General features: G+C 38.9%; 1 protein-coding gene across 1 annotated transcript in view; it reads right to left on the bottom strand.

Moving 5' to 3' along the window:
* The window catches only part of TRPM6 (transient receptor potential cation channel subfamily M member 6), a 115,912-nt gene that overhangs the window by 41,182 nt on the left and 59,114 nt on the right, over positions 1-15,616 (bottom strand). Inside the window, exons 20-25 of the mRNA XM_007450994.1 lie at positions 13,686-13,814; positions 12,143-12,394; positions 10,092-10,266; positions 9,773-9,887; positions 6,086-6,279; positions 3,122-3,254 (exon numbers count right to left, since the gene is read on the bottom strand). Of these exons, the coding sequence (XP_007451056.1) occupies positions 3,122-3,254; positions 6,086-6,279; positions 9,773-9,887; positions 10,092-10,266; positions 12,143-12,394; positions 13,686-13,814 (998 nt within the window). The remainder of the gene's footprint in view (positions 1-3,121; positions 3,255-6,085; positions 6,280-9,772; positions 9,888-10,091; positions 10,267-12,142; positions 12,395-13,685; positions 13,815-15,616) is intronic.

Here is a 15,616-nt window from a genome sequence, read left to right as displayed (position 1 = left end):
GCATAAGCGCTCCCTCTGTCATAATTTTGTTTTCCTAAAATAGGCAGATGACTCCCAAATTTCCTTGTCCAGTTCAAATTTTGCCCTAGGGCTTCAGATTCACGTATGTAAAGCCTTCCAGACATCTCTGGATAAACGCACCACCAGAATCTCAGGCTCAACAAAATCTAAACCTTATTGCTTTCCCCCACACCCTCCCTGCCATGCATTTTGTACTCTTTATCTTTTAGTGCCACCTTTCACCTAATTACCCTGCTACAGATATGAGTCATCCTGGACTTCATCCTCTCCCTTATTGCCACAGCCAATCCTTAACTCACCTCTTGAATTGTCCTCTCTAAATATGCCTTTATTCTCTTTGCTGTGGCCTAAATGTTTGTGTCCCCACCTAAAATTCACGTTGAAATCCTAACCCTCAACAGTGATGGTATTAGTAGGTGGGGCCTTTGGGAGGTGATTAGGTCATAACAGTGGTGCCCTCACGAATGGGATCAGTGCTCTACTTTTTATAAAAGAGACCCCAACAGAGCTCCTTAGCCCCTTCCACCATATAAGGACACAATGAGAAGTTTGTATCCCAAAGAGGGCCTTCACCTGACCATCCTTGCACCCTAATCTCAGTCTTCCAAACTCCAGAACTGTGAGCAGTAACTTTCTGCTGCTTATAAGCCACTCAGTCTATGGTATTTTGTTACAGCAGACCAAATGGACTTCTTTCAATGCTACCACCAATTTGGCTAGTCCTTGGGCGTCAGCTGTCTGCTGTATCAATCTCTCGAGTGGTCTCCCTAGTTCCAATTCTGACTCCTCAAATCCATATGCTAACAACCTAGAAGGTAAATCTGTTTGACCACCTAAAATTTTTCCTTCGTTTATAGTGTAAAGTGAAGGGCTCTCCATGACCTTGTTCCAGTGCATAATACCGGGGCGCGGAGGTGCCTAACTTGACCCATCTTATCTATTTACATCCCTTTTCTTAAGGTTTGGAAGGGAATATGTATTTTAGAAGAAATTGTACTCATAAAATTGGAGCCTAATTTTACATAATAATAGATAACTTTCACTACTCCCTTACTATCCATTAGCACACTGCCACACAGTTCATCTATATTATCCCATGGAATCCTCACAACAACTCTAAAAGGTAGGCCTATTTTTGTGTCCATTCTACAGAGAAGAAAACAAGGCCCAGAGTAAACTTGCCCAAGTACACATAGCTAGAAGCAGGACTTCATGCTGGCTCTGTAAACTCCTATCTGGGTACATGTTTCATACAAAGCAGAACCAAGCTGGCCCGCAGGACTCAATGAGCATAGCTACAAAGGAGGCAGAACGTGTGGAAAGGGGAAAGGGAAAGAAGGAAGCTCACAGAGTTTTGGCCTAAAGATATTATTTAAGTAAAATAGAATGTTGTGGGTTCACAAATTGTTATTTGATACTCAATTTTTTCCTCAATATTAAAATTTGATCTGAAATTCAATCAGCTACCTAAAATGTATTTATATAAATATGGTATTAATTTTAAAAGTTCAGAAATAAGTCATATGCCCAAGGTGACCATTTAGAAAGGTCTTAATGTGATTCAATTTCAAATAAAGCCATATTTAAGGATTCACTATCTATCTGTTTGGACATCAGAAAATATATATGCATAATTAGGTATAACATTTTATAGTCAGGTCCGTGTGTATTCAAAAGTAAGAGAACACATTCAACTTCTGCCAATTTGCTTCCAATTAAGAAAGCAATGCTGCGTTGTAAAAAAAATGCATATAATCACGGGGACTTAGTTAATAATACTGTATTGTACATTTGAACGTTGCTAAGAGAGTGGACCTTGAACACTTTATCACAAGAAAAAAAATTGTATGGTGATGGTCGTTAACAAGACTCACTGTGGTGATCATTTCACAATATACAAATATCGAATCATTATGTTGTATACTTGAAACTAATATAATGTTATATGTCAATTATTTCTAAATTTTTAAAATGCATACAATCACATGCAGTCCATATTTTGATCCAGTGCTGTGTACCCGCGATTAGTGGCACATGTACAGCAGCTTTGACCTACGAGCTTCTACGTTTGTCCACTTTCTCCAACATGCCTCCTCTTTCCTCAAGCCTCTGAATGGCCCCCCCAAATCACACACACCCACAGACATCCTCAGCTGATGACTGCCATGAGAACTGCGTTCCCGCAGCCTGGCTGCATCCTCTGGAGCACTCTCCATATTCTCTCCTGGCCCCCACCGTTAACTGCCCTTCCTGAGGACTTCACTCAGCAAATCACCTCCTCCCTCTGGCTCCTGCAGTTTCTCCCTTGCTGGTAGATCTTTTCCAGTAACAAATATATTACTTTTATTATCTCCACATGAAACAAAACAAAAGAACTGCACCATGTCCCCATACCCCTCTTTACCTCCCTTCAGAGAAAAACTTCTTAGAAAATCTGACTCTAATCACTGTCTCTACTTCTATTCACCCTCCACACGCTTCAGTGAATCTGCCCTCAACTCCACTGCACAAGTGCTAGTCAGGCACCCCGAGACTATGACTCCATGATTCCCAGTGCAACCAGCACCCTGATGCTCCTGGACTCACCTGCATCCACGTTTGCTGCTCCATCCCACCTCCCTCAAGTCTCTCCTCCTCAGCTGCCTCAGAGCGACCTTCCTGCAGCAGGCTCCCAAAGCGGTCCAACCCAACCCCCAACTCCAGCAGACCCTTCTCCACGATCCATCTCTATTCCCTTATACTACTTTTTTCCCCTTCATTGTTCTTTTACTGTCTGACATTAAATTACATATATCTTTTTTGTCCTTCACTCCACCCCCACCCCTCCACATGCAGGCACTAGAATGTGAATGCTATGAAGGAAGGGCCCCTGCTCTCTTATTCACCATTTATCTCCACTAACTTAGGAGACTGCCTGGAACATAGCAGATGCTCAATAAATGTGCACTGATTGCATGAATATTATACGATACTAGACGAAATTTTAGAAAATCAAAACCTCTGGGTTTTAAAAGTAGACCTTTCTACTTTTTTCAGACATTCTAGTAGAATCAGGTTTAGGTAGCAGTTTAGAGGGTGAAAATACACATATAACTTTTACCTTTCTGACGTCACTCGGATTCGTTCCTCACAACTACAATTCAGACCTTCCATCTTCTCATGGAAGTATTTTTCCACACACTGTTCTTCAAAATTATGAAGTTTTTTCAGATCCTCCTTACTCAGGTAGAGTTCTATGGAAATAAGTATAGTGCATAAAAAGAATCATTATTCATCCTCCATAGGAAGCTGATACAGTGTCTGACTTTTCTTCCACTGGTGTTAAAAATGGATAAAACCATAGCTTTTATCATAGCATGATACTAGTTTGCTGCCTTGTCACACTGTATTCCTAATATTAATTGGGAAGCACTATGTAGAAATAACTGGAAACACCAGGCTGGGTCTTTCCTTTTTGTCCTATAAACAGATGTGGGAATTTGAAGGTGACTCGTGGAACAGATATTTTACCTTCAATATTTTCTTAAATTAGAATACTTTTACACATAAAAATTCACCACATTTATATGCATATGGAAGTTCCCCCACCAACTGGTTTATCTGTCAAAATGACAATAAGTAACCTACAGGTTAAAATCAAGGTTAGAAGAAGTCAAAGTCTGTTGAAATTAATCCAGTAAGTATAAGGAAGTTCTACCTTGTTGCACTGAGTTTATATATACACTGAGTTTGTATATAGTAAGTTCTTCTATTGAAAAAAGAGACATTATGACCAGTCAATGGCCAATCAAGGCTATACTTCTTCCTTGACAATAACAATTAATTCATTAAAAGACACGTCGTTTCATGATGTTATGAAACTAATGCAATTCTACATCAAACTTCAGCAATCACATTTGGTCTACCACCTTGACTCTTACTCTGACCTAGCAGAAAAATGCATTATCTTTTGAGCAAGCTTCTAATACTTGTTAAATATAAAAATGCTGTTGCAAAAAGGGTAAAATTGGAATATCCTCTTCCTTCAATTATTTTACCTAAATTAGGAAAAAAAAAAAAAGAACCATTAAAGTTCTCCAGAATTTATTAGAAATGCAAATGTTCTGTAACTTTCCAATAAAATGAGAGACAAAAATATTCATTTTAAAAGATGACCAAAAGAAAATACTCAGCCATAAAAGGTGTTCACAACTCAAAGGTACAATTGTTTTCTGATTTTTATGGCTTGGAAGCATCTTTCAGACACCAAAAAAATCCCCATCCCCACTCAACTCTAAATGTGTGTTTGCATTGTATGAGTAAGGAACTTTAGAATTGTATGGTTTGAGCCTTCTGTGGATTCCTGAGAGCAAACAACCCACAGAGCAGTTCCAATGATAGGTGCAGCTTGCAGTATGTGGCACGTTCTTGTGACTGTCCACCAGGTGGCACTGCTGCCCCATGTGCAAACGTCTTGATCCTCAATACAGAGAATCAAAGGCAATCTCGCAAAAATTCAAGAATTCCCCAGAGTTCAGGGTGAATGTACCTCTGTCCATCAGAATATTTCCTCGAGTTTTATACCAGAATCATCCTATAAGCTCAGATCAAGGTAAGCCAAGGAAAGCCTTGTTTGTTATGGTGCTAGAAAACGGGGCCAAATCCTAGCTAATCCCAGGATCTCTCAAGTGGTTCACACTCTCCTGTTGGATTACAGTTGTTCTGGGATGGCACTCCATTAGAAGCCGGGAAATTATAATATAATTATAAGCCTTTAAATTAACTTCAGCTGTGCTTTGACTTCCATATAAAGGCTGAATCTCTTAGGGGAAAGAAATGGAAAAGAAAAATAAATCACCAAGTGACTCAAGAGAAGAAAAATACTTCCCAGAGCCAACTACAGCAGGAGCAAAAGCATGTCACCCTGTCACCCTTGTGCTAACATCTGTCCTCCTAAGGGCCCACTGAAATGTATAAATAGTCCACAATCCCTTATCTGAAACTCCTGGAACCAGTCCATTTCAGAATTCAGAAGTTTTCTAGTTTTGGAAAGGTTAATATAGTGCATATGCCATAAATGGAGTAAAATCCCTAGTTGTAGCTAGGGCAATACCCTGAAATCAAACACATCATTTCTGCAGCAAAAATGAATGAATATCCATACTACAAGGGATAAAGAGGATAAATGGCTTACATTAGTCCCGTCACCCTCTTCTGTCCAATTGAGTCTTTCTCCAACTTATGAAGAAAAAGACTTTCCATTTTCAAGTGTATTTTGAATTTAGGGATTGAGATAAAGGATTGTGAATTTATGCTATCCATTTCCTCTATATCTAGGAATTATCTAGAAATGGGCCTAGTACCAGTGGGCCTAGAGGAACTACGGAAGATCTCTGAACCACAAGAAGGAATGTTCTCTTATGACAATTAGTATGACAGTCATATCATGCTATATATGGATAAGCAAAGTGAACTAGGAAAATCTCAAAATATGTCGAGCCAAAAAAAAAAAAAAGAGAGAGAATCCACATTTCTGCATCCTGAGTTGAAGTTCTTGAAAATATGAAACATCTATAAAGAATCATCTCCATATTCAGTAGATTAGAGAACCAGAGAGCCATGATTCTGGTGAATAAACTAAGCAAAGTCTGGTTTATCTATTTCCCTTAGTCCACAAGACCTTCTGTATCCTTTCAATTTGGATTCCATCTTCAACAACAGGGAAATAAGTATAGGTCACTCTGACTACTCTCTAGGAGTTATTCTGACGTCTTCCCAGCTAAGCAGAGTAAAAACATGGGGTTTTCCAGGTGACAAAAAGCCTTTACACATCCAAGCAGAGATTCTGTTCCTACCTATTCCTTTCTTTCAAAGTATCAGCTACTTTTAGCGAAAGGTACTACAACCACGTAATGAGATCCATGCATTTACTTAGACCTAGGTGCTCAGCTGATACTCTTTTGTCAGTTAACTCCCAGAGCCTTCCATCCTGTGCCCTGAATTTAATCGACAACGTTCCAGGTGTCTTCACCTTGGATCTCCACTCTTGCACTCTCTTCCTCCTGCCCCACCAATGAAAACTTACTTAATCCAACATCACCCTCTTCTTGGTCATTTGGAGCTTGGTGATGGCAAAGACGGCGAAGGAGGAGACCAATGTGACTCAGCAGGATAAAAGGCGGGGGCAGCCAAGGCTTCTCGTGGTAGGTCATGATGTAGCGATAGCGATTGTATTTCCACAGGTTATTTGAAATGGATTTCAGATCTATGTAAACGTTACTGTAAGTTGTGGTAAAAGAAGGACAGTGTTTTAATATGGAATCCTGAAACATAACAGTTAGATTATTGCTTTATTTTCCAACTTTTATGATTGGTTCTCCTGACATGGACGGTAGTTAGCCAATAAAAATAATATCCATTGCATTTACAATTCTTCTTCCACCAAACAACATACATTAATCACCTTCTACATTAAAATATGCTAATCAGAATAAGCAAAAGGTAGAAATTACAATCAGAGAGAAGAAAATGCCAACAGTTTAAATGCAATGAACAGAAACCGTCCTCTCGAAGTAACATTATTCTTGATTCACCATCTCTTCTCGCATAAGAAGGTCTTTTCAGTCCATAATTCATCATTCATGGTAAACAGCTCTAATGTCCCTCTATATCGTCAACCTTATGAAGAGATTCTCCTAATGTCAAATGTGAGAAGTGCTAGAATAATCCTCCTTAAAACATTCAAACGAAAGAATATTAATGAAGAAAAGATGGAAGAAAAATCAATTCATCCTAAAATAAGTCAATAAGCAGAGCTTCGATTCAGCAGCTAGATCAATTATTTATATTAACCTTACAATAAAAGTGACTCCTTATTGGCAGGCCACCTTGTGACTTTTCTCCCTTTAATTATATCAATTCTAATATGCAGATAGTGCAGTAAATATGTTGATATTATAGAACTTGTAATAGAAGTTGTGGTGAGTGGTACAAATTCTCAAACAACATATCACCCTTAACTATTTAACTTTAAGTCTATAACATGATATGGGTGGGGAGGACACAATGGAATATCCATCTTAATATTTTGCTTAGGCTAATATGTAATTTATTCTCTTTAGAGAAAGATGGCAGAGAAGTACTTGAGAAGGGCAGCCGCATTTAGCAAATAAAAATGCAGGTAACCCTAAACTGCAGGAATGATAAAGAGAAGGAACCTGAACTATCCTGGAGAAAGCCAGCTTAGGATAAGAAGAGGAGGGAAGTTTCAGAGTTCATAAAGTAGATGAAGGAAACATTGACGACTGACTGAGTTTAACGGTAGTTCTCAAAGCGCAGTCACTGAGCCACCAGCACTGCATCACCTGAGAACAGGTCAGGAATGCAAATTCTTGGGCCCTATCCCAGAACGACCCAATTAGCGATCTGTGTCTCAGTGAGTCCTCCAGGTAATTCTCCTGCACAACCAAGTCTGAGGGCCACCAAAATTACATGTTACTCCCACTCCAAGTGTGATCACAGCCTGCCCACCAGCAGGTGGCGATCTTCACAGTGTATTTCAGGTTCCTTGTAATTACAGAATCTGGAAAGGGGCCTTTGGACAAGTAGTCCGATCTGGGGTTGCTCAGCTCCTCAGTGTATTCATCTCAGTGAGAAGACTGGCCTGTGGGAGGATTTGTCAACCTCCCTTTTGACACCTGCCATTTTTGAGAAACAAAAATCTCATACCCACTCTTAATCTTATTTGAAATGACAAAAAAATAGCTACAGTAATTAAACACCAGCAAATGTTACAAGTGCATAAAATGGTGAGGCTAAAGGGAGATGATAGCTATCATATAATCTTGTAACAAGCAAAAAAGTATGTTTTCCCCATATATACGCAACAACAGACCTCTTTGTGTATGATCTGATTTATTTTGCTTGCCTTCAGCCTTTATCTCCTCTACTTTCTTTACTTAACTTCTATGCATTGATTTCCCTTTTCTTATCTATCTCTCTTCAATGATATAATTAATGAATAAAATACCTAGTACAGTGCCTGGCATAAAAGAGGCATTCAGAAAATACTAGTTTCTTCTCATCACTTCACTTGATTTCTTTCATCCCTTAAACAAATATGTGCCAGGCACTCTTTTCAGTGCCTGGGATAAGTTCATGGGCAAAAAAGGCCAAAAAAAAACCCCCAAAACCAAAAAAACAAACTTGTTCTTGTGAAGCTTATATTCCAGTGTAAGAGCTAAACGGGGGAAAAAACACAATATAGAGATAAATTACAAAATATATTTGTATATATAAGTGGGTAGTATAAAGAAACAAGAGTAAGGGGGACCAGGCATGCCAAGGAGATGGTCGAAGGAAAGGGAGCTGCACTTTTAAATAATATCCTTAGGTTAGGGCTAATTAAAGAGGGGACATTTGAGCAAAGGCTTGAAGGAGGTGAGGGAATGGACCACACTGATATCTGGGGGAAGAGCATTCCAGGCAGAGGGAACAGCAACTGCAAACACCTCTGTGTTGTTTGAAAAACTGTGAGGGGCCAGTGTGGTTGGAGAGGCACAGATTCAGGGAACAGTAGTGTGATGGGTGACTGAAGTAGTACCAGGGAAGCTAGGTCATTGTAGAAACTTTGACTTTTACCCAGAAGGAAGTGGGGAACCTTGAATGGTTTGGAGCAGATGAGTGACATCATCTGACATATGTTTGAAAGGTCATTAGGGAATAGAGTGATTAATTAATTAAGTAATTTTAAAAATTTAAGTGTCATTAGGCCTACTGTGTTGAGAACAGAATATAGGGGCCAAAGACAGAAGCAGAGAAATAAATTAGGAGGCTTTGTGGTAGTAGCAGTGGGGTGGTGAGAGGAGGTTGGACGGATGATCTGTTTGAAGATGGAGTCAACAGGTATTTCTGACAGTCTAGAGCTAGAAATATGAGACGCGTTAAGAATGCCAAGGTTTTTGGTCCGAACAATGGGAAAGGTGAAGCTTTGACAGAAACATGTGGCCTTCCTTATAGATTTGGGAAAGACTACAAGCAGAATAAGTGTATGTTGGGAAAGAGGGGAGATCAAGAATTTGGACATTTGAAAGCTCAGAAATCTATTGGGTTGGCCAAAAAGTTCATTCGGGTTTGTCCATAAGAGGTTATGGAAAAACCCGAACGAACTTTTTGGCCAACCCAATATTATACATCTGACTGGTAATGGAACAGGAGAGCTGGATCTACGGGACTGAAGTTCAAGAAAGGGATCTAGGCTGAAGATATCAGTTGGGATTTGTCAGTATACATATACAGGAAACTGAACAAGATCACCAAAGTGTAAACAAAACAAACGTCTGGGCCCAGAGACATTCCAGTGTTAAAAGGTTGAAGAGAATATGATGATCCAGAAAAGAAGACTGAGAAGAAGTGAAAAGTGATATAGAAGAAAACAGAGAATGAGATATACTGAGAGCCAATGAAGGAAAGTTATCAAGGACCCTTTAACCAACTTTCAGCCTCGTCAATTGTTACTCTCCACGATTCCAAATTATTGCTTAATTACAGTGTATGATCTCCTTTCAGTCCGCTTTTATTACACTCTCTATTTATTGATTTTTCTCTTCTCATATTCTGCTGCCTTCCTGCCAGTAGTTCCATGCCCATATTTTAAAACCATAGTAATTAAACATGAAACACACACAAAAAAAGGTTACATGTGAATCTTTCAAAATACCTGCACCCATTTTTGATTCATACAAAATAACTGTATTTGATTAAAATAACCTACTTGAAGAAAGCAATCAACAGGTTCACCATGATGATATACTGCACGAAGAGGTAGACAGCTTGCAGGAATGGAGTAAGAAAAGAACCAGGAGGGCAGGACGGCTGGCTTGAACAAACTACAAATAAAGAATTTAAAAGAATGAGAAATAAGGTGAATCACAGTGCTATGACTCTAGACAAATATTTAGCATATTGACTTAGCAGAATACCACAAACTCTTGACATTTTTAAGATTCAGATGGTTGTTTTCCAGGGTTCTTTATTACTCTGAGTATCTACAAAGGTTCAATTGCTGCATGGTGGCGGAATCCTCTACGTACCATCTATCTCTGAAGCATAGACTTCTCCATAGATCATCCAGTATGGCTCAAACACAATATCTCGAGCAAGCCTCCAGGATGGAGTCTCCTTTGGTGAAAGGATGGCCTTGCGTGCCACTCCAAAGCTCAGCAGGACGATGGCCATGATGATCACAATGTAGAACATGTTTGCTGTCTGCAAAAAAGCACAGCACGGCCAGAAGTTTACTACAGATTTGAAATTTAAAACAAATCAAACACCTGCAGCCATCATCATTATACCTGCCAATAATAAGACTGTCTAGTCATTGACCAAAATGCCTAGTCCATGAATAGCTGGATTTCCTTCGGCTAACACATTTTGTTTTCTCTGCACAGTATGTTTCATGTCAATGTAGTCTATGGAGTAATTTAAGTGTGCGAACTGTAGAGTATCTGTGTTTTTTATAAGATGTGATGAAATATGAATAGCTTTTGATTAACTAATATCTAACTTTTCATCAGAGATTAGAAAAAGAAAAAAAAAATAGGGATATTCAAATTAGTAAAATGGCTCCTTATTCCCAGGATTATCTTCAGGAGTTAGAGTCTGAGAAATTCATCAGACCAAGAATCTGCTCCAAGGTACTGAACATCATAATGAAGTGAAGAATTTTTTTTTAAAGATGCAAAAACAACTATAAAATGATGTTTGTTAAATCCAGTGGTTCATTAACTCCCAAACAGGTAGTCTTTGTATTAAAAGTAAGCCTGATTGTTATAATGCACAATGGGGCACATACAGTACACACATGTACTATACACACATGTATATATAGCTCATGTACTGTAATTTTCTAAACGCTCTTTTAAATAATTCATTTCAATTACTAAGTGTACATCAGTTCAACCCACTTGTTCCCTGTGGCAGAGACATACTCCATGAATATTCCATGAGCTTCCCTTCCATGAGGCAGGAGCCACCTGACCTATTCCTGGCCACTGGGCTGTGGAGTTAACAGTGATTTGAGTCACTTGCCATCCAGAGCAGTTAAAAGCTGTTAGATGTTCTCCATCCCTCTTATTCCCTGTCATAGGAAACCTCAGAAGCCACATGTTGACACAGCTATGTCCCAAGATGGAATGATTCGGGATCCCTGAGTCACTGGGTAGAGGGCGGCCTCCATGAGCATACATCAATCTTTGTATCAGGGAGAAATAAACTTGTGCTAAGTCACTGAGATACAGTGATTACCTCAGCATAACCTACTGAATTAATACCAATGTCACCAAGACCAGAGAAAATATTGCTGGTCTAAGAGAAAAGTATAAAATAAAAAAAATCTATCTCTGGAATCCTGAAGGTTCTCCCTTTTCTGTCTTCTTCCTTTCTTCCAACACTACCTTTCTTCTCAAGAACTTGCCCCTTCCCTGCCAGTGAGTATTCCAGAAGAAAAAGCAAAGATGACCTTGAGGTACTGTCCTTCTTAGGTCCTGTGCAAAGCCAGTTGGACAGGGCTAATACAAGTGCACAGTGAGCTCAGATGGCAGACAGAGCCAGGTGGCCCAGATTTGAATCCTGGCTCCCCGACTTATGCCTTTGGGAAATTTACCTGAACTCCATTTCCTTGAACATAAAATGTGGATAATAATAGTACCCATGTCGTAAAGTTGTTTTGAAAATTAAATGAGTTAATACATACAAAGTACTTAGAACAATCTGTGGTCCACAGTAATCACTATTTAAGAGTTGGCTGGGGGTGGAGAGATAAAAAGACAAATCAATATTTCAGCAGAAAATAATATTGGTGGTAGTCTCACATAAATCTGGCCCTCAGGAATTACTGTGCTCAGAGACAAATATGATTCAACCCCCCATCATCTGGCCCTAACGAAAAGGGTAAGCTGAGTATTGTAATCAATTACCCAATACGCCATCCAAGGACATTTGTTAAATATGAATTTATGGTTATAAGGAAAGTGGGGATGAAGTGTGTGCTTCTTTAAATAATTTCAAGAGTTAAACCAATGTATGTGAACCATGAAATTAAGCAGAACTGTTAAAAGAACACCAGATTATACAGCAGACTCACCATTTTTGCAATCATTGTCACATAGGGACCAGCATGTTGATTCACAGCAAAGAAGTCCAGGAGCCGTGAGAACCAGAATATGATGTCGATGCAGTATATTAGTCTTCCCGCCGTGTAAAAAGGAGGGTCACCCCACCGAAGGCCAAAACCCACCAAAAACAGGCCAGTAGCCACAGTTTCCATCAGATTCCAGTACTCGCTAATCCATACCTTCACCTTTTGAGTAAACTTCCCAGGTTCTGAAATATAGACCTAAAAGATGAAAGAAAGAGGGAAACTTAAAGAATGGGTTATAACCCAAGATCAATATGATCTTTAATACATCAACTGTTCTTTTAAGGAGTATTTTGAATCACGCCAAACCTTAGATCGTAAGGGGATTTTGGAGACGTAAGTTATCCTTGGGGAATGAATTATTTAAACAATTCTATAAATGTAGTTTAATCTCACTGTTAGTACTGGCCAGCTATTTAAAAACGAACCAGAATTTTTTTCAAAAAAGCAAAGTTTTTCTAGCTTTCATTAATCCTAAACTAACACAGGGAAACACCAAGACATTTAAAACGCAATATTGCAATGGAATATAGCTGCAATTCCATTTCATGACGTATAGCCTAGCGCAAAGAAACCAAAGAATCCTGTAACCTGGCCCCACTACTGCTATTTAGTGAGTAGTTAGCAAATTACTCAGAACGTGATATTAGAATTCACTATTATAAGAAATTACCCCTGCAACAGAATATCAGACAAACTTAAATGTAAAATAGTAAAAAGCTATTTTCACTGAAGCATAATAAAAATGGTAGAATTCAGATAATGTTTTTCTGCTGAATTGTTTTCTACATAAAATACAAGGTTGGTCATATTGGCTCTAGGACAAAATCATTGTATGTAAATGCACAGAGGTAGAGAGAGATACATATACAATGATATCTAAAACATGGTATGTGATTGCAGTTATAACTGGATAGGAATATTCATTCCTTTTCTTTTGTTTTAAGTGACTCATTGCAAACTAAAAATGAAAAGTTTGCTTTGTTTTGTTTCTTGGACTACTTGCCCCAGAGGGATTTTTATCTTAAATGTTCAAAAATGTTTAGTAGGAACTTTCAAAAACTATAAATGAATTCTTTACACATTGCACAACTTTAGCCATTTATGTGCCACTCTGTGACATGAAAGCAATAATATGCAAGTAATGTTAGGCTATAAAAAAAATCAGCTTTATAAAAAAAAACAGTTTTGGGAAATCAAATAGTTGGAGGGTCTATAAACAACTAGATACCATCACTCTAGAACTGATAAACGCACTAAGATGTCCCCTAAAATAACTGCTTTCAAAGAGCAACAACCAACAGAAAGTATTTGGCAACAATAAAAGGTTGAGATCGGAAATTTTCCCCCTAATTACCTTTCCTGTAGCATACCAATCAGGATCATTGCCTGACTCACCCTCATGCTTGACCTCTCCATTTTCATCACCCAAGCGCAGAACACGTCTATCGGAGGTATGGAGAAGACAAAGGTAGAAGGGATAACTCACCTCCCTGACTTTCTCAATGGCATTGGTGAAGATGTAAATGATAACGAGCCACTCTTGCACGGTGGGCTGGGGTTGCATCTCCACCAACACGGTGTAAGTGAACAGCATGAGGAATGCCAAATACACCATCTGTGAGGGGGACATGGATTCCCTGGCCATAAGTGAGAGTCATAATGGAGGATGCCAAGCAGACACGGACCCAAATGAACAGAAACACACACATGAACTTCACCATGATAGCATGAAAATATAACTGGGACCACCCTCTGATTATTGATGACATAATTATCAAAGAAGGCATAAGAATCCACAGTTTTCTATTTTAGAAATTTGTGGAAGGAAAGATCACTGTTCTCAAATGCATGGAAATGGGCATGGTCACATCTTGTTGACTCCTGACCACAATTTTCAGAACCCTGCACATTCCGGCATGGACACAGGCCAACAGCAAGCCAAGAGAGAATCACACACCTTCCCCTCCATTTAAAAAGAAAACGTGTGTCCCAAGAATGCCAAAGGAGCAGTGTTAGGAGGTGCCTATTTTCAAATATAATAAATTATGATATTTACTATTGCTGGGAGTTTTATTTTATGCTGATTAAAATATTCTGGTTACCGCTTATGGTCTGGGTTCACATCTTCTAACACATGACTCACTGGGCCTATGCAGATTACAGAATTTAGCCAGGCAGCTGTTTCACGGTCCTGAGCTTTCCATAAGTGAGGAGTTCTCAAAACAGTCTATGCCACCTAGAGGCTGCTCTGCCCAGAGCATTCAACCTAGACCTGCAGGAAAATGCTTCAAACTAATGCCACTTGCCAGGCTGGTGGAGTGTGATCTCTGACACAGGCCGATGCCACTGCGTACAGAGTATGATAGCTTCCATAATGCAAGTCTACTAAAGGCATGACAGGAATGCAGAGGATGAAGCTGGATTTGAGACTTGGAGAAAGAGGTATATCAGTTGAGTCTTGTAGGATGAACACCATTTCCAGATAAGCAGATGAAGGAGGAAACAATTTTCCATTTGGAAGTGGCAGAACAGAAATAAAATAAGCTTAGAGGCTGGAGGTTAAAGAGCCAGAAAAGTATACATTAGTATAACAAGGAGAAAGAAGACAAGATACAAAAGGGAATTTTTACATAAACTGCACATCCATGAGATGCAGATATGTAAAAGATAGAAACGCATTTATAAACATTAAGCATAATCCTTCTAGTGAATTTTAAGCATTTGTGATAAACTGTTAAGTTAAAATGGTTTAAAACTGCTGTGTACACTATGATCTCACTTGTGAAAAAATTTGAAAATATTTGGATAGAAAAAAGTTGAAAGCAGATGTTAGGAATTGCTATCTCTGGGTGCTAGAAAAAGAATAAAATTTGATTGTTTTTTTCTTAAAAAAAATTTTCTGGTTATTGGAAACGTATTGTCCAATTGTGAGTCTCTGTAGTTAAAGACTGTTGACGTTTTTATCTACAGCACTTAAGCACTCAGCCTGACACATGACAGACATTCAAGAAATGTATGTTTAATTACTGTGCATATTAAACCTAGATTTCCAGTCTATTCAAAGAATTAAGACACGGTAAACACGTACACACAGATACACAGTGATTAATAGCTTTGTGATCTTATCTAACATTCTTATCTTCTTACAATTCCCAGAAGTAGACTAACTACACACACATTTAAAACTGTGACACATATTACTAAGTTGCCTGCCAGAAAGGCTTTATCAGTTTCCACAATCACCAACAATTCATGAGACGGTGCAGTCTTTTCAATCGCTTCAGAGACTATGCACAGTGCTAGCTAATAAACACGTATTAAAAATCCCAGATCAGGGCTTCCCTGGTGGCTCAGTGGTTGAGAGTCCGCCTGCCAATGCAGAGGACATGGGTTCGTGCCCCTGTCCGGGAAGATCCC

Source organism: Lipotes vexillifer, unplaced genomic scaffold, assembly GCF_000442215.2.
Source record: "Lipotes vexillifer unplaced genomic scaffold, Lipotes_vexillifer_v1.1 scaffold204, whole genome shotgun sequence".
Lineage (NCBI taxonomy): Eukaryota > Metazoa > Chordata > Mammalia > Artiodactyla > Lipotidae > Lipotes > Lipotes vexillifer.
Note: the sequence above shows the minus strand (reverse complement) of the source record. Positions and strands in the feature narration are given on the sequence as shown.